The sequence below is a fragment of the Triticum urartu genome, chromosome 4 (assembly GCF_003073215.2).
Source record: "Triticum urartu cultivar G1812 chromosome 4, Tu2.1, whole genome shotgun sequence".
In the NCBI taxonomy this organism is placed as follows: Eukaryota; Viridiplantae; Streptophyta; class Magnoliopsida; order Poales; family Poaceae; genus Triticum; species Triticum urartu.
Window position 1 is genome coordinate 324,553,906 of NC_053025.1, and position 20,928 is coordinate 324,574,833.

The 20,928-nt window shown below is 47.6% G+C and overlaps 1 protein-coding gene across 1 annotated transcript; it reads left to right on the top strand.

Moving 5' to 3' along the window:
- The first annotated feature begins 1,068 nt into the window (after positions 1-1,068).
- On the top strand, positions 1,069-3,471 carry LOC125551594 (UDP-arabinopyranose mutase 1). The gene is made up of 4 exons (XM_048714848.1): positions 1,069-1,513; positions 2,284-2,534; positions 2,620-2,788; positions 2,916-3,471. The coding sequence occupies exons 1-4, from the start codon at positions 1,172-1,174 to the stop codon at positions 3,258-3,260; spliced, it is 1,107 nt and encodes a 368-aa protein (XP_048570805.1). The 5' UTR covers positions 1,069-1,171; the 3' UTR covers positions 3,261-3,471.
- Positions 3,472-20,928: the final 17,457 nt, after the last annotated feature.

Below are 20,928 nucleotides of genomic sequence, written 5' to 3' on the forward strand. Positions count from 1 at the left end.
GGGTGCCCGGAAGCATCATTGCACCTGGCGCACATGAATACAACAGGAACATTCGCACCTGGCGCATGCAGGGCAAACAACCTGCACTCAAGGCACTGTGAGAAAGGCAAACCAAACACACAAAGGGTGCCTGGGTGCACAGGCATACCCGGGGTGCCTATCTGCATGGACCTAACAGGCGGGTGACCGGACGCATGGGCGTCCCCGGCACAGGCGAGCACAATAACCAAGCAACACATAAACCCCGTACATCCAATCTACCAAGCAGCCATGAAGAGGACCGACCAGAACAACCGAATGGTCGGTGGCTGGAAAGCCAGCACAATGGTCTTTCCACTAGGCGAGGCGACACACGTGGGGCAAGGGCAACGAGGCATATGGATAGCCTATACGGCTGCCAACAATAAGCCCGGGCAGCGGAACCGAACATTAGGGGTGGGTAGAGAGTCCGACCAGATGCTTCTCGAACGTGCGAGGCCACACACGTGGTGCGGTGCTAACGTGCCAGCAGCCCACGCGTCATGGAGCTCCGAGGAAGTCCGCTAGGTGCGAAGCGTCCGTTAAGATCGGATGGTGGGGAGGGCGCTCAACAGCCATTGACACGAGGCACATGCGCGAAACGGACGACGTGAAGGGCACCTGCGAGCGCTGATGCCCCTAGGAGGCTGGTACTCTCCAACATTCTTTATAGCATGTATATAGTATAGAATATAAAAAAAGACCTCAATCGATCTCGGCTATCAAATAAGGTCAAATCTAACCACCCACATTGCTTCAATGGTGAGCGCTTAACATGTTCAACGTGTAATTAGTATCATACCAAATATCATCGTCAACATTATTCACATAGTTAAAGAAAATGTTTTATTTTTTATCTTTATGCCTCTCAACAGTATATTAACGTGCATTTCACGTACGCATTTCCCCGTTCTTTATAGGAAGGAGAAAATAAAAAAGTAAATATAACACACAAAAGGAAGGAGAAAGGAAAGAGGAACGCACACCGACAGGCAGGCACCGATGGAGATGAAAGTCTTCTTCATCCTGGAGCGTTATATAACCCCCTCATTTTCCAAGCCCAAACCCACACCTCTCTCTACTCCCACCCCTACCACCACCTCCAGGAACAGCGAGATCCAGGGCTCGAGATCGAGATCCCGGCCAGGCAGCAATGGCAGGGACGGTGACTGTGCCCGGATCGTCGGTGCCATCAACGCCGCTGCTCAAGGACGAGCTGGACATCGTGATCCCGACCATCCGCAATCTCGACTTCCTCGAGATGTGGCGCCCCTTCTTCCAGCCGTACCACCTCATCATCGTGCAGGACGGCGACCCCAGCAAGGTCATCAAGGTTCCTGAGGGCTTCGACTACGAGCTCTACAACCGCAACGACATCAACCGCATTCTCGGCCCCAAGGCCTCATGCATCTCCTTCAAGGACTCCGCGTGCCGCTGCTTCGGCTACATGGTCTCCAAGAAGAAGTACGTCTTCACCATCGATGACGACTGCTTCGTAAGTTCCTTTCTAACTTTCCCTCTGCACAAATCCAAATTGCCCTCGTTTCCTAGTCGTTCCTGCTGGCGATTGTTCGAATTCTGCGCGGATCCGTGGGAAGTTTAGGATTGTTGCCCCGGATCCGGGTCGCCTTCGTTCTAATTTTTCCGGATCTGGCTTGATCAGATCTGGATCTAGGAACCCGCAATCAGTCACTTCAACAAAAAAGTGTAGCCTATCAGATCCCGAGCCGTATCAGATTTGAGCAGCAGCTGCTCCTGGGACACAGACAAGCAGCCTCGGCCTTGCTTGCATTGGCTGGTAGAGAATCCAGTAAAGTGATCTCTGTGATCGTAGTATAATTAATTTTCCCCATCTGATGCATGTGATAGGTAGCACATCTGTTCATTTTTCGTTAGAGGTGAAGAGTCTTTTCATTTGGTTAGAGGTTCTAGTTTATGTGATTCGGTCGTGTAACACGAGTTGGCAGGTTCAGTTATTAGTAACCAAACAACGCATTGCAAGTATTTACTGTCAGTTTCAGTTGGTCCACGATATTTGCCGCAGATCCGAGAAACACCGTTGTAGCTCGATTTCTGTTTACTCTCTGTACTTGATTCGATTGTAAAAGAACTATGCTTCATCCTTTTGAGATCCACACCATATGGTCTCCACTAGATCTTGCCTCTCCTGATGAAGCAATCAAGTGGGGGTAAACTGTTTTATTCTTCCGATCAGTGTCTTGTGTGTTGCTTGAACTGAAATTTATTGGCCCTCCTTGGAAATAGGTGGCCAAGGACCCATCTGGCAAAGACATCAATGCTCTTGAGCAGCACATCAAGAACCTCCTCAGCCCGTCCACCCCGTTTTTCTTCAACACCTTGTATGACCCCTACCGTGAAGGTGCGGACTTTGTCCGTGGATACCCCTTCAGCCTTAGGGAGGGTGCCCCCACCGCGGTCTCTCATGGCCTTTGGCTGAACATCCCTGACTATGATGCACCCACACAGATGGTTAAGCCTCGTGAGAGGAACAGCAGGTACTGCATTTTGTTTGATCTGCTGCTAATCAGCAATCATTGTATTGCATCAAGAATTGCTGTTGATCTCTTATATTTTGTTCAGGTATGTTGATGCCGTCCTGACTATTCCCAAGGGGACACTGTTCCCCATGTGTGGCATGAACCTTGCCTTTGACCGTCAGCTCATTGGCCCTGCAATGTACTTTGGCCTCATGGGTGATGGCCAGCCTATTGGTCGCTACGATGACATGTGGGCTGGATGGTGCGTCAAGGTATGTATTTATTTAACTGAACTACAACTTGTATTTACACTTCACTTAACTGAAGTAATGAAATCTTCTCATCTCAAAAAAAGAAGGAACTGAAGTAATGAAACTGATACAACTGTGTAAACTTCAGGTCATCTGCGACCACTTGAGCCTTGGAGTGAAGACTGGGCTGCCATACCTGTGGCACAGCAAGGCTAGCAACCCATTTGTCAACTTGAAGAAAGAGTACAAGGGCATCTTCTGGCAGGAGGACATCATCCCCTTCTTCCAGAACGCCACCCTCTCCAAGGAGTGTGACACAGTCCAGAAGTGCTACATCTCACTCTCGGAGCAGGTCAAGGAGAAGCTTGGCAAGATTGACCCTTACTTCGTGAAGCTTGCTGATGCCATGGTCACCTGGATCGAGGCCTGGGACGAGCTGAACCCATCTGATACCGTCGTTGCTGCTGGGAACGGCAAGGCAGCAGCCATGTAGGCTGGCTGGGGAGCCAAGAATGTATGGTTGGGGCCTAGATATAGCTCTTTTTGAGAAAGAGATTACTGAAGCAGCTTTTATATTTCTTTCATGTTATGCTGGTGGTTCTTTTGTAGCTGGACAAGGATTTGTTATCATTTACATAATTCAAGACAATAATATTTATCATGTAATTTTGAGAAATCAAGCACCGTTTGTTATTATCGTGAAATCTTTTTCGTTGAGCATCACTCATTTGTTCTTTGGCTTAGAGGGTGCTTGATACGTTTTAGTCCCATGACTAAAAATAGTGTGACTAAAACATGCTAGCCTCATCCATACTTGGATCTAAATACTAAAAAGGCTAAAATCAAGTTAATGAGTATTTATTATTCTAAAATCAAGTTAATGAGCATTTATTATCTTTCAAACCCTAGGACTAATTCACATTTTAGTAGTTGTACCCCTAACTAAAAAAATTCAGTCTTAAGATTAGTTTTAGCCACTCTTTAGTCAAAGGTGCTTGAAACTTTAGCCTTTTAAAGAGACTATTTTTAGTCAGGCTAAAATAATTCTTTTGGATCCAAGCACTCTCTTAATTTTCTTTAACGCAAATATAATCTGTTTTTTAATCACGCACTGACAAACACGCCAAAGGGGTGGGGACGGATAGCGAGGAAGGACTGTCGCATGGCGACCAGGGGCGTGCTCGCGATTGGTGCAATTCCATTCTTCCCTTTATTCTCGATTCCCCAGCCGTTTACTTTTACTGTTCTCCCCTTTATTCTTGACTCCCCAGCCTTTTACTTTTACTGAAGTGTTGGACGTGCTTTGTTGCGGTTTTCATAATGTTTTTACTCCCTCTGTTTTAAAATGTAAAGTGTATTAGTTATTTAGTAAGTTAAAACTTTTTATTTGTAGAGAAATATGTCAATATCCATATTATCAAACTGGTATAATTAGATTCACCATGAAATGAATTTTTATATTTTATTTATTTAGTAGAATCGTAGATGTCGATATTTTTGACTTTGAACTTGGTCAAAGTTAAAGAAATTTGACTTATCAAAAAACAAATACACCTCATATTTTAGAACCCTGTGAGTATTTGGTTAGTGAGTGTGGGAAATGACAATGTGTTTTTTTATAATGCGGTGTTTTGATGGGCCTTTTAAGGTATGATTCTATGTTATTTGCTAATCAATCTATACGTATGTGGGGTAAGTTTCTGCATCGCTGTCTGCACTTACTATATTTCATACTATATTTGTGCTACAATATTACTCCATTCGTTCTGTTATATTTGGTGTATTTATTTTTTGATAATTTTTCACAATCTAAGTACATTTCTTCTAATTCCGTGCTACAATATTACTCTATCCGTTCTTTTATATAGGGTGTATTTATTTTTGATAAATTTTCACAATCTAAGATACATTTCTTCTAATTTTATTTTTAGCCCTAAAAAAGTATCTTCCCTATGATTGTTGATTGCATGTATATCTCCTTTTAGAGAAAAATAGGGAAAGAATCTCTTTTGATTGCATGTATCTTTTTCTTTCCTAGACTAAATGATTTACTTATAATCAACTAATTAGTCAAGGCATTCGTCCTAGATGGTCTATAATTATGTTTCTTGGTCATCATGCCAAAAATCAAACACAATAAGCATCAGGGTAAGGGCGCTTGCTCACGTGGTACACCTGTCCACTTTTACCATGCTAGATTTTACTGTACCGAATGAAGCAATAAACAAAACTCGACTTCATGAGTGCGAGCGACCAGCGAGCCACTTTCCCCCTCACGCTCAGCGCCCCTCTCCCCCCCACTCCTACAACCAGGGTTACCACCGCCGTCGTCCTCCCCGCACTCTTGTCGTCTCCATATCCCACCCGGAGGTGCCGAGCCACCACATCCCCTCACACCGACCTCGCCGCAGAAGAGGGCTAGCGCGTCCGTGCTGCCGGTCAAGTTCCGTCTGGAGGCGAGGAGGGGGAGCAACTGCAGCCGGAGGAGGTTGTCCCTGGAGCCCGCATCCGATCACCGCTGCTGGCTGAGGCGCCTAGGTCGAGAGGCATGCCCGCCGGCCTGGAACTGATCCTGGAGCCCTGAACTCAAGGTCCGCGACAGAGAAGTACACGATGGCGGTGGTGCATGTGGTGGAGGAGGAGCACATTGCGATCGAGGGTGTTAAGGTAAGTACGGTCACTTGATCCCCACCCCGTCCTACCCCTATCAACCTCGAGATGTGTTGATTTGGGTGACGAGATCCAGATGATGGCCACGACGGTAGTGGTGGCGGCGGCTTCCTCGGGTGGTGATGTAGAGGGGAGGAGCCAGTTGCGAATAAGGTGTTGATGCCATCACAAGTATTTATTACTTTTGTTGTAGTTTAGATGTTTTATTATAGCTCTTTCCATTGGTACTTCGTTCTGTTGAGCAGGTACAAAATTAATCTGCTCGACAAAGATTCTTTGTGAGCATTATCATCACAATAATACTAATTTCACCCCAACTTCCGGGAATGGATCATATCATAGCTTAGCAGCTGCATTTGCTTCCAGTTCTTACATGTAAAAACATTTTTTTTCTAAGTGTGAATTAGTTTTTATGATGACCATACAGATTTGAGCATTTTTTGCAGAATCAATTGCACAAACATTGAAAGATGAATGGTCTTGAACGGTTGTAACCTACCATAGTATGCGCGGTGTGAACACGTGAAGCCTTGCCTTCAGGATATTGATGTTGCATTCAGTGATCCAGAGGTAGTTCAAGCTATATTTTTTGTTTTCTGATTGCTATTGAACTACATAATACACACATATATATAGGATGGGTCTATTTTAATAACACCATTAAGACCTTATTCTGCTAACAATATCGTTATTCTGCTAACACCACAACCCGACCCGCCTCCTTCTACCCCAATAGCCCACCACCCCACCCGACCCACCAAAAGTGCAGCAAGGTAGCCCAATCCTTTTGAGGCAAAGGACAAGCCAAAACAGTCTCTTATGATAAGCAAAGCGTTCTTGAGGGTACACAGGATTTTCATCTAGTCACTTCCACCTTCTCCACTACGTCGGCCTACCCAACCCACCCTCTGCCACTGGTTCCCCCTTCCTCCGATGCGCCAACCCCTTACTCACCTTCTCCCCGCCGCCCAGCAACCCCAACCGACATGCCACAATGCCCCTGCCTGCATCTGGCTTCATCGCTGGATGGCACGCCCCGTCGCCGGATCCAGGCCACGGCGGCCCCTCGCGACGCCTCACCGCCGGATCCAGGCCACAGCGGCTGATGACTCATAAGAATAGGGGATCAATTGTAGCTCTTTTTGATAAGTAAGAGTGTCGAACCCAACGAGGAGCAGAAGGAAATGACAAGTGGTTTTCAGCAAGGTAATGCCTGCAAGTGTTGAAATTGGAAGTAGCAGAGTAGTTTGATAGCAATGTAATTTATAACAAACAAGTAACGATAGTAGTAACAAAAGTGCAGCAAGGTAGCCCAATCCTTTTGAGGCAAAGGACAAGCCAAAACAGTCTCTTATGATAAGCAAAGCGTTCTTGAGGGTACACAGGATTTTCATCTAGTCACTTTCATCATGTTTGGCTTAATTCGTGTTTGGTACTTTGATAATTTGATATGTGGGTGGACCGGTGCTTAGGTGCTGTTCTTACTTGAAAAAACCTCATACTTATGATTAACCCTCCCGCAAGCATCCGCAACTACGAGAAAAGTATTAAGAATAAATTCTAACCATAGCATTAAACTTTTGGATCCAATCGGCCCCTTACGGAATAGCGCATAAACTGGGGTTTAAGCTTCTGTCACTCTCGCAATCCATCATCTAATTGCTACTCCACAATGCATTCCCTTAGGCCCAAATATGGTGAAGTGTCATGTAATCAACGTTCACATGACACCACTAAGGGAATCACAACATACATACTATCAAAATATCGAACACATATCAAGTTCACATGATTACTTGCAACATGATTTCTCCCGTGACCTCAAGAACAAAAGTAACTACTCACAAATGATAATCATGCTCAAGATCAGAGGGGTATTAAATAGCATATTGGATCTGAACATATAATCTTCCACCAAATAAACTGTATAGTAATCAACTACAAGATGCAATCAACACTACTAGTCACCCACAAGCACCAATATATAGTTCCGGTAACAAGACTGAACACAAGAGATGACCTAGGGTTTGAGATGAGATGGTGCTGTTGAAGATGTTGACGGAGATTGCCCTCCCCAAAATGAGAGAGTTGTTAGTGATGATGATGACGATGATTTCCCCCTCCGGGAGGGAAGCCCCCCCGGCGGAATCGCTCCATCGGAGGGTGTCGGTGGAAACAACACCTATGGGATCACAGGGAATCCCTTCTACGGTCGGCGGGCGTGGGGCTGTGGAAAAAGCGGGTTTAGAAGATCAACACGGGGGAATTTATCCAGATTCGGGCCGCAAGTGATGCGTAATACCCTACTCATGTCGGTTTGTGTTCATCTGGTGTTCTTGGACTAGCTACAAAGCGTGCAGGGTCCAAAAAGTCCGAATCCCACTCCAGTATGCCTCAAGCCTCCTTTTATAGCCAAAGGGGTCGCCATAGTGGCACATAGGAGGTAGAAAGTTTGTACTGTATACAAGTCTATCCCCTGGTACCGTAGAACAAACGCATTTAATGCGCTGCCGACGTGCCCCCTCACTTTATCAGGGATGACAAGGAAGCTTGTCTCGCCTGTCACTGCCTCATCTCGCACTGACGCGCGTCCAAGCTGACTAGGCGTGCAGCGCCACACTGGCTGGCTGGCTGCTGAGTTAGTGCGGTGGCGGAGTCTTCCCGAAGATTTGCATGCCACCACGCAGGTGCTCGCTGAGTTGGCCTGGAAGCTGCACGTCGCTACGTAGGTGCCTGCCTTGTTGGCGGGTTGATTGCTGTGTTGGAACGGCGGTGGAGCCTTGGCAGGCGGGGGCCTGGTTGCGGCCCCGCAGGTGTCCCCGGCAAGGGTCTTGCCGGGGGTCTCGTGAGCGTCCCCGGTAAGGATCTCGCCGGGGGTTTCGTGAGCATCCCCGGCAAGGATCTCGCCGGGGGGTTTCCGTCTTCTGGTTCTCATCTAGTCTTGTATGTTCTTGGTCTTTACAAAGATCCGCATGCCACCATGCAGGCGCCTCCCGTGCCTTGGTTCCAATGTTGTCGACGGTGTCGGAACTCTTAGGCTCAAGGGTGGCGGCTCTGCTGGTGTTGGGCAAGTTGCCCCAGCAAGGCTCTTGCTAGGGCTACGTAAGCTGCCCCGGCAAGGCTCTTGTCGGGGAAAGCCTACCTTGTCCCTCTACTTCTCGTGCCTGTTAGAATAAATCCGAGGCATACCGTTGATCATCCGAGAACAAAGCAATCACACAAGCACGACACCTAGATTTGTTAACGAGGTTCACCATCATGGTTACATCCCCGGGGCCTGACTACGGGCGCTCCTCCCCGTGACACCGTCACAATACCGCACCCCGGCCGCCCGGGCGCCGGCACACGCCACTGGCTCCCCCGCGTGCCCGTGCTATTATGTTGGCATAGGTTACATCGTGTGTCTACCCCCGATATATATAAGAGGCCTAGGATACAGGTGTCCTATTAGGACACAACTCCTACCCAGTCTACACACAGTCCAAACTAAGTCCAACTGTAACCTACTTTGTACAATAATATTCGACATAATTATAACAAACTCCACCTTGGCGAATATTCTCCACCACCTTGAATTCGTCCGTGCGTCGAACCTCCATGTACATTGGACTTGAGATACACCATGAGCACCGCTGCTACTCTCAGACTCCATGTGACTCCACCTGCAACTGTAGTCCCTTCTCGTCTTCATCACAGTCAACACTCGAGCAAAAATTAAGTTCCTCGTTACTCTACTTTGTGCTCCCAACTTCCGGAGTATCCGCTCAATGCCATCACACACTGATCATTAATCTGCGTGAAAATGAACAACTCACATATTGGGTGTCACATATAAGATTTACCTGAACTCAACATCACCGCTCTTTCATGACCGTCTGTCTGAAACTTGAAGGAATTTCACCGTCGCCCTGTGTCACTTTGAGTCAAATTCACAGTTGTCTCATCCTTTTTTCTCGGATAGTCTCTGACATGTCCCATAGATATAGCACTCCACCTCCTTCTGCCTTGTCATCCGCACTTTGCCATGTGCACTGAACACCACAGAATATACGGCCATGTACTCTCTCAGCTTTTGACAATTTCAGACGGTCCGCCACTTTCTCAGATTCTCCATGGTCCCAGTCACCAACTTGAATCCGGTACTCGTCAACACTGCTTCAGCACCCCGTGCACAATTTGTCTGACCACACGTCTGACCGCTAGTGCCTTGGCCTGTCGCTGTGTCCCGTGCTTACCACACGCCTCGGCGCTATCACCGCACCGAGCCTCTGCTGTCCTGGTCGAGTCTCTAGGGCTGCAGACCCACACCACTCAAACCCCTACTGCAGAGAACCACCGATCATCACCGATCGATGCCGAGTATCACGTCTCCATCCGACCACTGGTACCCAGTCCGATCCACGTGTCTCTCGCTATCCCACTGAAATAGGCTTCGACTCTCCGAATTCTTACGCCGTAGCCCCTCCATCAGCACAGAGTGAAGTCTTCCAACGGACTCCAGCTCCACCTTCAACATGACTCCATGGTGGTTGTACGTGCCACCCCCCCGCGCCCTGTCGACTCCAAGCTCTCATGCGCACCATCTTGAATCAACCCTGCGTCATAGTCTGTCGAAGCTGCACAAGCCCTCAGGCCCGCACCACGTGTTTCCACGCCCCAGAAGTCGGCCACCATCAGCATCACGCTCCTATGTCGTCGTCGCTAAAATCACCGCCGTCTTCTGCTTTAACCAACATCCATGTCGGTACGTCAGACAGTCCAGTCTGACCTAGCCGAAATTATCCGACTGCAACCATGCTCCACCCTGCATCGTGTCCGCCCGCACATCTCCGTGCATTGCTTATGATACCACTTGTTAGAATAAATCCGAGGCATACCATTGATCATCCGAGAACCAAGCAATCACACAAGCACGGCACCGAGATTTGTTAACGAGGTTCACCATCATGGTTACATCCCCGGGGCTTGACTACGGGTGCTCCTCCCCGTGACACCGTCACAATACCACACCCCGGCCGCCCGGGCGCCGGCACACGCCGCTGGCTCCCCCGCGTGCCCGTGCTATTATGTTGGCATAGGTTACATCGTGTGTCTACCCCCGATATGTATGAGAGGCCTAGGATACATGTGTCCTATTAGGACACAACTCCTACCCAGTCTACACACAGTCCAAACCAAGTCCAACTGTAACCTACCTTGTACAATAATATTCGACATAATTCTAACAACGCCTTTGGCTTGGCGCTGCCCTGGTAGTCTTGTGTCTTCGCTTCCTCTACCCGCCAAGCGTGGCCGCAGGCGTGTGGCTGTGACTGCCCGCGCACAAGTAAAGGGGTACAAAAAGGACCCCTACTTTTGTACACCGATAGGAGCCACCGGGCCTGTGCCACAAATAAGCGCGGAGCGTTATTGGGCCAGGCACAGAACGGTGCGAGGGTATGCGTGGCAGAGTTTTATCGCAGTATCTCCCTCGCCACTTGCGCTTCCCCACGACCCGCGTTGAATGTGTGACGTGGGGGTCGTGCATGGGGCGGTTGCGGCCCAGTTGCGTCACATCATGGCGGATAGTAAAGAGGAAGCTCGCGCCTTACCCATAAAAAGAGGAAAACGCAGGGGCGCGACTCATTTACTAAGTGGACTCGGGTTGTGGCCTTTAAGGCGCCCGCGCCCCACGATCACGGGGTGGAAAACAGTCGCTTCACTTGTCTTCTCGATTCTGGCCTGCTCGCCACGTGTCCTCCATGGACCAAGGTGGGTAGGTGGCGGATGCGGAGGGCACGGGCCTTAATGGCGAGGCGGGAAACCAGGTCGTCGCTGATTGGAGCAGCGGGTCGGTCCCGATTCCCTACGCCCCTGGCGGCCAGATTGATTAAGTGGGGCGGTCGAGCCCCGGCCCCGCCCCTTTATAAGAAGGGGATGGGATGGCATCCTTAAATCCTTCAACATTCATCTCCTTCCATCTTGACTCCTTCCTTCCCTTCGCTATGGCGAGAGGGTGCGCCGTCGCTCTGATGGCATCGACGAGGGTCTCTGCTCGACAGCGTGCCCCTCCTCCCCAAGAGCTCGTGGTGGAGGAGCCGGCCGCGAGAGGAAGAGGGAGGGGCGAGGCCACCGTGGCATACAGGGGAGAGGAGGACGGGGCGGCGCACCAGCCGTGCCTCCGCCAGCGGCTCCTCCCCCAATGGAGGGCCATGTCGGAGACCAGCCCCGTGAATTCTTCATCAGGCTGCACAAACCAGTGCGCGGTCACCTCCGTCTCCCCACTCCGTTTGCTCGGGAGATGGAGCTCGACCCGCCACAGGCCTTGAGGCTGCATATGAGGGGCTGCGGGAATGGCATCATGCGGGTCGACGTCGACTTCCTCGCCCCTCATGTCATGTATCTCCGCCGCGGGTGGAAAACCTTCGCCCATGCCCATAGTCTGTCGGAGGGGCTCGTGCTCCACTTCAAATTGATGGAGAATAGCCTGCTCTCCGTCAAGGTTTTTGGGCACTTGGGAACTCGCCTAAGGTGTTGCGTGGAGAGCTCCACTGACGATGAAACCTCCTCCTCGAGCGAGAGTGATGAGGAGGACAACGACAACGACGACGAGGGCGTCAAGCGGGAGGACACCGACTCCGACTGACCGCGCTGCCCTCCTCCCTCGGCCACGCGCCCTGCCGAGTGTCTTCCTCGTCAAGCTCTCCATCAGCGCATTCCCCGCCGCTTCCTTTTTGCCTTCACCTGCCGCACCTGGGAGGAAAGGGGCAAGAACGGAGATCACGGGGCACCTATCTTTCTTTTAAATTGTAGGCACTTGCCAAATCTTAATTTCTAGATAATGTAATCTCTTGAGCCCATGCTTGTGTCGTGTAACCTCTGTTCTTGCATCAGTATGTTAATGAAAAAGTCTAGCCTTGCCGGGAACCCGTGCACGCATTATGCTCGTGCAGAGGCGAAATGCCTCCTTAATGTAAGTAAATGAGTCCTCCCAGCAAGCTGCCCTGCCGGCGCCCTTTGCGCCTGCCGGAGAATCATATCTGCCAGGTTACAGACAAAGGGTCCAGCCCCCCATCCACCTCCTTTTAGCAAGGGCTACTACGACCACTCTGACCGAAGCAGTGTTCGGGCCGGGAATGGGAGCACCCGAGTTTTAAAGAAGAGTGGTGAGGTTTTCTAATGCACAAGTCATAGGTTACTAACACGAATGGGCAAGAGGTAAACTTTATATGTTTGGTTTGCCGGGGATCGCCGTGCTGGGCAGTCGTCTCGACTTCTTGTCAGAGCTGGGTCCTTGGCGGGATCGCGCGCCCTTGCCGTGGCTGGAAAGAAGAGAGGGCAAGAGCATGGAACCTCGATGGTCCACTAACATTTATTGGAATAAAAAAGCAGTACAGTACCCCCGACAAGCATGTATATACATACACACAAAAACATGGGAATCAACAGGAAACTATACATACTAAGGGATTCCTTTCCCTGACTGCGCACAGGGTCTGCGCCTGGCTTTGTACATAGGGTTACATGCCTTGCCGGCAAGGCTAGTACAAAATGGGGGTTGCCGAGGCTCCCGACAACCGCGCCTTAGGGGTAAAACTTGCAAAGATGTTCGATATTCCAGGAATTGCTCACCGGAATGCCATCTTCGGTCTCCAGGCAGACTGCGCCATGCCTGGTGTCTCGAATTACCTGATAAGGGCCTTCCCACTTTGGCGTCAAATTGTTTGAATTCTTGGCGGATTGAATCTGCCGAAGAACAAGGTCGCCTTCCTCAAGGCTTCGGGCGTGAACCTTGCGGCTATGATAGCGGCGCAAGGCCTGCTGGTAGCGAGCGGCTCGCACAGCAGCCCAAAGACGATCTTCCTCAAGGAGCGTCGCATCCGCTTGGCGCAACTGCTCTTGCTCAAGCTCATCATAAGCGAGCACTCAGGTGACCCATATATGAGTTCCGCGGGGAGAACTGCTTCGGCCCCGTAAACCAGGGCAAAGGGTGTATGGCTAGTTGCTCAATTTGGCATCGTTCTGATCGACCAAAGAACTGTTGGCAACTCATCAACCCAACGCCTTCCACACTTGTGCAGCTTGTCAAAAGTCCTAGTCTTGAGGCCTTGCAGCACTTCTGCATTCGCCCTCTCGGCCTGGCCGTTACTTCTGGGATGAGCAACATAAGCAAAACAGACCTTGCTGCCGAGGTCTTGAATGTACTGCATGAAGGTGAGGCTCGTGAACTGCGTGCTGTTGTCGGTGATGACTCTGTTGGGCACACCAAAATGGCAGACTAGCCCCTTGAAGAACTTGACGGCTGACTGTGCTGTCACCTTTCTCACTGGTTCCACTTCCGGCCACTTTGTGAACTTGTCGATCGCGACATACAAGTACTCAAAGCCCCCGACAGCGCGGGGAAAGGGGCCCAGTATGTCGAGCCCGCAGACCGAAAATGGCCAGGAAAGAGGGATTGTCTGAAGAGCTTGGGTTGGTTGATGAAGCTTCTTTGAATGGAACTGGCACGCTTCACACTTGGTTACTAGGGCAGTTGCATCCTCGAGGGCGGTGGGCCAGAAGAAGCCTTGCCGGAATGCTTTGCTGACAAGGGCTCTCGACCCTATGTGGGAGCCACACATGCCTCCATGTATCTCCGCCAATAGCCTCAGTCCGTATTCCCGAGGAACGCACTTCAACTTCATGCCGTTCGGTCTCCTTCTATATAGGGCATCATCCACAAACTGGTACATGCTGGACTGACGGTCTACTTTCTCTACTTCTTCTTGTTCCTCAAGAAGCTCCCCTGTTTGGAGAAACGGACGGTGTGCTGTGCCCATGCCGGAGCCTGAGGCTCGACGACAAGGACTAAAGGCACATCTTTAGCTGCAAGGGCAGCTGCCTCTACGATCAGAGCTCGAGGCTCCGCCGGGGGTTGCTGTTCTCCGGCAAGCTTGGGGCACCCGGCAACGTCCTTGCCGGCGGCTCCTGGGAGCTCAACGGGAAAGTACTTGCCAGGGCTTGCCTTCCTTCACTTGTTCTGTCCTGCTGATGGCTCGACGGACGGTTGAGGTAATTGAAGCACAAAGGTACCTGGTTCCACATGCAACTTCAGGGCAACGCCCTTCGACAGGTTGTCAGAAATGCCGTTCTTCGCTCGGGGAACATGCTCTGCTTGCAATCCGTCAAAACACGCTTCCAACTTCCTCACTTCATCCACGTAGGCCTCCATCAACGGGCTCTGGTAACCCTTGTTGACTTGCTTAACGACGAGCTGCAAATCACCTCTGATGATGAGCTTCTTGATTCCGAGGTCTGCCGCGATCCTGAGACCGGCAAGCAATCCTTCATACTCCGCCATGTTGTTCATTGATTTTTCCCGGGGAAAGTGCATCTGGACTACGTACTTGAGGTGCTCTTCGGTGGGCATGACGAGTAGCATGCCGGCAGCAGCACCTTGTAGTGAGAAAGCACCATCAAAGTACATAACCCAATCGCGGTAGGTCTCCTTGCCGGGAAGGGTGGTTTCTTGAACCTCTTCGTCGGGCGTTGCGGTCCATTCCGCTATGAATTCTACCAAGGCTCGGCTCTTGATCGTTGAAGTACTTGTTGGGGAACGTAGTAATTTCAAAAAATTTCCTACGCACACGCAAGATCATGGTGATGCATAGCAACGAGAGGGGAGAGTGTGATCTACATAGCTTGTAGATCGACAACGGAAGCGTTTGGTTGATGTAGTCGTACGTCTTCACGGCCCGACCGATCAAGCACCGAAACTACGGCACCTCCGAGTTTTAGCACACGTTCAACTCGATGACGATCCCCGGACTCCGATCCAGCAAAGTGTCAGGGAAGAGTTCAGTCAGCACGATGGCGTGGTGACGATCTTGATGTACTACTGCTGCAGGGCTTCGCCTAAGCACCGCTACAATATTATCGAGGACTATGGTGGCTTGGGGCGCCGCACACGGCTAAGGAATAGATCACGTGGATCAACTTGTGTCTTTGGGGTGCCCCTTGACTCAGTATATAAAGGATGGAGGAGGAGGAGGCCGGCCAAGGTTAGTGCGGCCAGGATGTGGAGTCCTACTAGGACTCCGAGTCCTAGTAGGAGTCCACCAAGAGGGGAGGAAGGGAGAAGGAAGTGGAGGAGAAGGAGAGGTGGCCGGCCCCCTTTTCCCTAGTCCAATTCGGACTAGAGGGGAGGGGGGGCGCAGCAGCCCCTTGGCCCTTTCTCCTCTTCCCACTAAAGCCCATCAAGGCCCATTGTTTCTCCCGTAACTACCCGGTACTCCGAAAAATACCCGAATCACTCGGAACCTTTCCGATGTCCGAATATAGTCGTCCAATATATCAATCTTTACGTCTCGACCATTTCGAGACTCCTCGTCACACTCGGAACCTTTCCGATGTCCGAATATAGTCGTCCAATATATCAATCTTTACGTCTCGACCATTTCGAGACTCCTCGTCATGTCCCCGATCTCATCCGGGACTCCGAACTCCTTCGGTACATCAAAACTCATAAACTCATAATATAACTGTCATCGAAACCTTAAGCGTGCGGACCCGACGGGTTCGAGAACAATGTAGACATGACCGAGACACGTCTCCGGTCAATAACCAATAGCGGGACCTGGATGCCCATATTGGCTCCTACATATTCTACGAAGATCTTTATCGGTCAGACCGCATAACAACATACGTTGTTCCCTTTGTCATCGGTATGTTACTTGCCCGAGATTCGATCGTCGGTATTCCAAATACCTAGTTCAATCTCGTTACCGGCAAGTCTCTTTACTCATTCTGTAATACATCATCCCGCAACTAACTCATTAGTTGCAATGCTTGCAAGGCTTAAGTGATGAGCATTACCGAGAGGGCCCAGAGATACCTCTCCGACAATCGGAGTGACAAATCCTAATCTCGAAATACGCCAACCCAACATGTACCTTTGGAGACACCTGTAGAGCTCCTTTATAATCACCCAGTTATGTTGTGACGTTTGGTAGCACACAAAGTGTTCCTCCGGCAAAAGGGAGTTGCATAATCTCATAGTCATAGGAACATGTATAAGTCATGAAGAAAGCAATAGCAACATACTAAACGATCGGGTGCTAAGCTAATGGAATGGGTCATGTCAATCAGATCATTCACCTAATGATGTGATCCCGTTAATCAAATAACAACTCTTTGTCCATGGTTAGGAAACATAACCATCTTTGATTAACGAGCTAGTCAAGTAGAGGCATACTAGTGACACTCTGTTTGTCTATGTATTCACACATGTATTATGTTTCCGGTTAATACAATTCTAGCATGAATAATAAACATTTATCATGAAATAAGGAAATAAATAATAACTTTATTATTGCCTCTAGGGCATATTTCCTTCAGTCTCCCACTTGCACTAGAGTCAATAATCTAGTTCACATCGCCATGTGATTTAACAGCAATAGTTCACATCACCATGTAATTAACACCCATAGTTTCACATCGATATGTGATCAACACCCAAAGGGTTTACTAGAGTCAGTAATCTAGTTCACATTGCTATGTGATTAACACCCAAAGAGTACTAAGGTGTGATCATGTTTTGCTTGTGAGATAATTTTAGTCAACGGGTCTGTCACATCCAGATCCGTAAGTATTTTGCAAATTTCTATGTCAACAATGCTCTGCACGGAGCTACTCTAGCTTATTGCTCCCACTTTCAATATGTATCTAGATCGAGACTTAGAGTCATCCAGATCTGTGTCAAAACTTGCATCGACGTAACTTTTTACGACGAACCTTTTTGTCACCTCCATAATTGAGAAATATTTCCTTATTCCACTAAGGATAATTTTGACCGCTGTCCAGTGATCTACTCTTAGATCACTATTGTACTCCCTTGCTTAACACAGTGTAGGGTATATAATAGATCTGGTACACAGCATGGCATACTTTATAGAACCTATGGCTGAGGCATAGGGAATGACTTTCATTCTATTTCTATCTTCTGTCGTGGTCGGGCTTTGAGTCTTACTCAATTTCACACCTTGCAACACAGGCAAGAACTCTTTCTTTGACTGTTCCATTTTGAACTACTTCAAAATCTTGTCAAGGTATGTACTCATTGAAAAAACTTATCAAGCGTCTTGATCTATCTCTATAGATCTTGATGCTCAATATGTAAGCAGCTTTACCGAGGTCTTTATTTGGAAAATTCCTTTCAAACACTCCTTTATGCTTTGCAGAATAATTCTACATTATTTCCGATTAACAATATGTCATACACATATACTTATCAGAAATTCTGTAGTGCTCCCACTCACTTTCTTGTAAATACAGGCTTCACCGCAAGTCTGTATAAAACTATATGCTTTGATCAACTTATCAAAGCGTATATTCCAACTCCGAGATGCTTGCACCAGTCCATAGATGGATCGCTGGAGCTTGCATATTTTGTTAGCACCTTTAGGATTGACAAAACCTTCTGGTTGTATCATATACAACTCTTCTTTAATAAATCTATTAAGGAATGCAGTTTTGTTTATCCATTTGCCAGATTTCATAAAATGCGGCAATTGCTAACATGATTCGGACAGACTTAAGCATAGATACGAGTGAGAAACTCTCGTCGTAGTCAACACCTTGAACTTGTCGAAAACCTTTTGCGACAATTCTAGCTTTGTAGATAGTAACACTACTATCAGCGCCCGTCTTCCTCTTGAAGATCCATTTATTCTCAATTGCTTGCCGATCATCGGGCAAGCCAACCAAAGTCCATACTTTTTTCTCATACATGGATCCCATCTCAGATTTCATGGCCTCAAGCCATTTTGCGGAATCTGGGCTCACCATCGCTTCTTCATAGTTCGTAGGTTCGTCATGGTCAAGTAGCATGACCTCCAGAACAGGATTATCGTACCACTCTGGTGCGGATCTCACTCTGGTTTACCTACGAGATTCGGTAGTAACTTGATCTGAAGTTTCATGATCAATATCATTAGCTTCCTCACTAATTGGTATAGGTGTCACAAAAACAGATTTCTATGATGAACTACTTTCCAATAAGGGAGCAGGTACAGTTACCTCATCAAGTTCTACTTTCCTCCCACTCACTTCTTTCGAGAGAAACTCCTTCTCTAGAAAAACTCCGAATTTAGCAACAAAAGTCTTGCCTTCAGATCTGTGATAGAAGGTGTACCCAACAGTCTCCTTTGGGTATCCTATGAAGACATATTTCTCCGATTTGGGTTTGAGCTTATTAGAATGAAACTTTTTCATATAAGCATCACAACCCCAAACTTTAAGAAGCGACAACTTTGGTTTCTTGCCAAACCACAGTTCAGATTGTGTCGTCTCGACGGACTTAGATGGTGCCCTATTTAACGTGAATGCAGTTGTCTCTAATGCATAACCCCAAAATGATAGTGGTAGATCGGTAAGAGACATCATAAGTCGCACTATATCTAATAAAGTACGGTTATGACGTTCGGACACACCATTACACTATGTTGTTCCAGGTGGCATGAGTAGTGAAACTATTTCACATTGTTTTAATTGAAGACCAAACTCGTAACTCAAATATTTTACTTCTGCGATCATATTGTAGAAATTTTCATTTTTGTTACGATGATTCTCCTCTTCACTCTGAAATTCTTTGAACTTTTCAAATGTTTCAGACCTTTGTTTCATCAAGTAGATATACTCATATCTGCTCAAATCATATGTGAAGATCAGAAAATAATGATACCTATCGCGAGCCTCAATATTCATCGGACCACATACATCAGTATGTATGACTTCCAACAAATCTGTTGCTCGTTCCATTGTTCCGAAGAACAGAGTCTTAGTCATCTTGCCCATGAGGCATGGTTCGCAAGCATCAACTGATTCATAATCAAGTGATTCCAAAAGCCCATCAGCATGGAGTTTCTTCATGCGCTTTACACCAATATGACCTAAACGGCAGTGCCACAAATAAGTTGCACTATCATTATTAACTTTGCATCTTTTGGTTTCAATATTATGATTATGTGTATCACTACGATCGAGATCCAACGAACTATTTTCATTGGGTGTGTAACCATATAAGGTTTTATTCATGTAAACAGAACAAGAATTTATTCTCTTACTTAAATGAATAACCGTATTACAATAAACATGATCAAATCATATTCATGCTTAACGCAAACACCAAATAACACTTATTCAGGTTCAACACTAATCCCGAAAGTATAGGGAGTGTGCGATGATGATCATATCTATCTTGGAACCACTTCCAACACACATCGTCACTTCACCCTTAACTAGTCTCTGTTTATTCTGCAACTCCTGTTTCGAGTTACTAATCTTAGCAACTGAACTAGTATCAAATACTGAGGGGTTGCTATAAACACTAGTAAAGTACACATCAATAACATGTATATCAAATATACTTATGTTCACTTTGCCATCCTTCTTATCTGCCAATCACTTGGGGTAGTTCCGCTTCCAGTGACCAGTCCCTTTGCAGTAGAAACACTTAGTCTCAGGCTTAGGACCAGACTTGGGCTTCTTCACTTGAGCAGCAACTTGCTTGCTGTTCTTCTTGAAGTTCCCCTTCTTCCCTCTACCCTTTTCTTGAAACTAGTGGTCTTGTCTACCATCAACACTTGATATTTTTTTGATTTCTACCTTCGTCAATTTCTGCATTACGAAGAGCTTGGGAATCGTTTTCGTTATCCCTTGCATATCATAGTTCATCACGAAGTTCTACTAACTTGGTGATGGTGACTAGAGAATTATGTCAATCACTATCTTATCTGGAAGATTAACTCCCACTTGATTCAAGCGATTGTAGTACTCAGACAATCTGAGCACATGCTCACTAGTTGAGCGATTCTCCTCCATCTTTTAGCTATAGAACTTGTTGGAGACTTCATATCTCTCAACTCGGGTATTTGCATGAAATACTAACTTCAACTCCTGGAACATCTCATATGCTCCATGACGTTCAAAACGTCTTTGAAGTCCCGATTCTAAGCCGTTAAGCATGGTGCACTAAACTATCAAGTAGTCATCATATTTAGCTAACCAAACGTTCATAACGTCAGCATCTGCTCTTGCAATAGGTTTATCACCTAGCGGTGCATCAAGGACATAATTCCTCTGTGCAGCAATGAGGATAAACCTCAGATCACGGATCCAATCCGCATCATTGCTACTAACATCTTTCAACACATTTTTTCTCTAGGAACATATCAAAATAAACATATGAAAGCAATAACGCGAGCTATTGATCTACACCATAATTTGCAAAATACTACCAGGACTAAGTTCATGATAAATTTAAGTTCAATTAATCATATTACTTAAGAACTCCCACTTAGATAGACATCCCTCTAATCCTCTAAGTGATTACGTGATCCAAATCAACTAAACCATGTCCGATCATCACGTGAGATGGAGTAGTTTCATTGGTGAACATCACTATGTTGATCATATCTACTATATGATTCACGCTCGACCTTTCGGTCTCCGTGTTCCGAGGCCATATCTATATA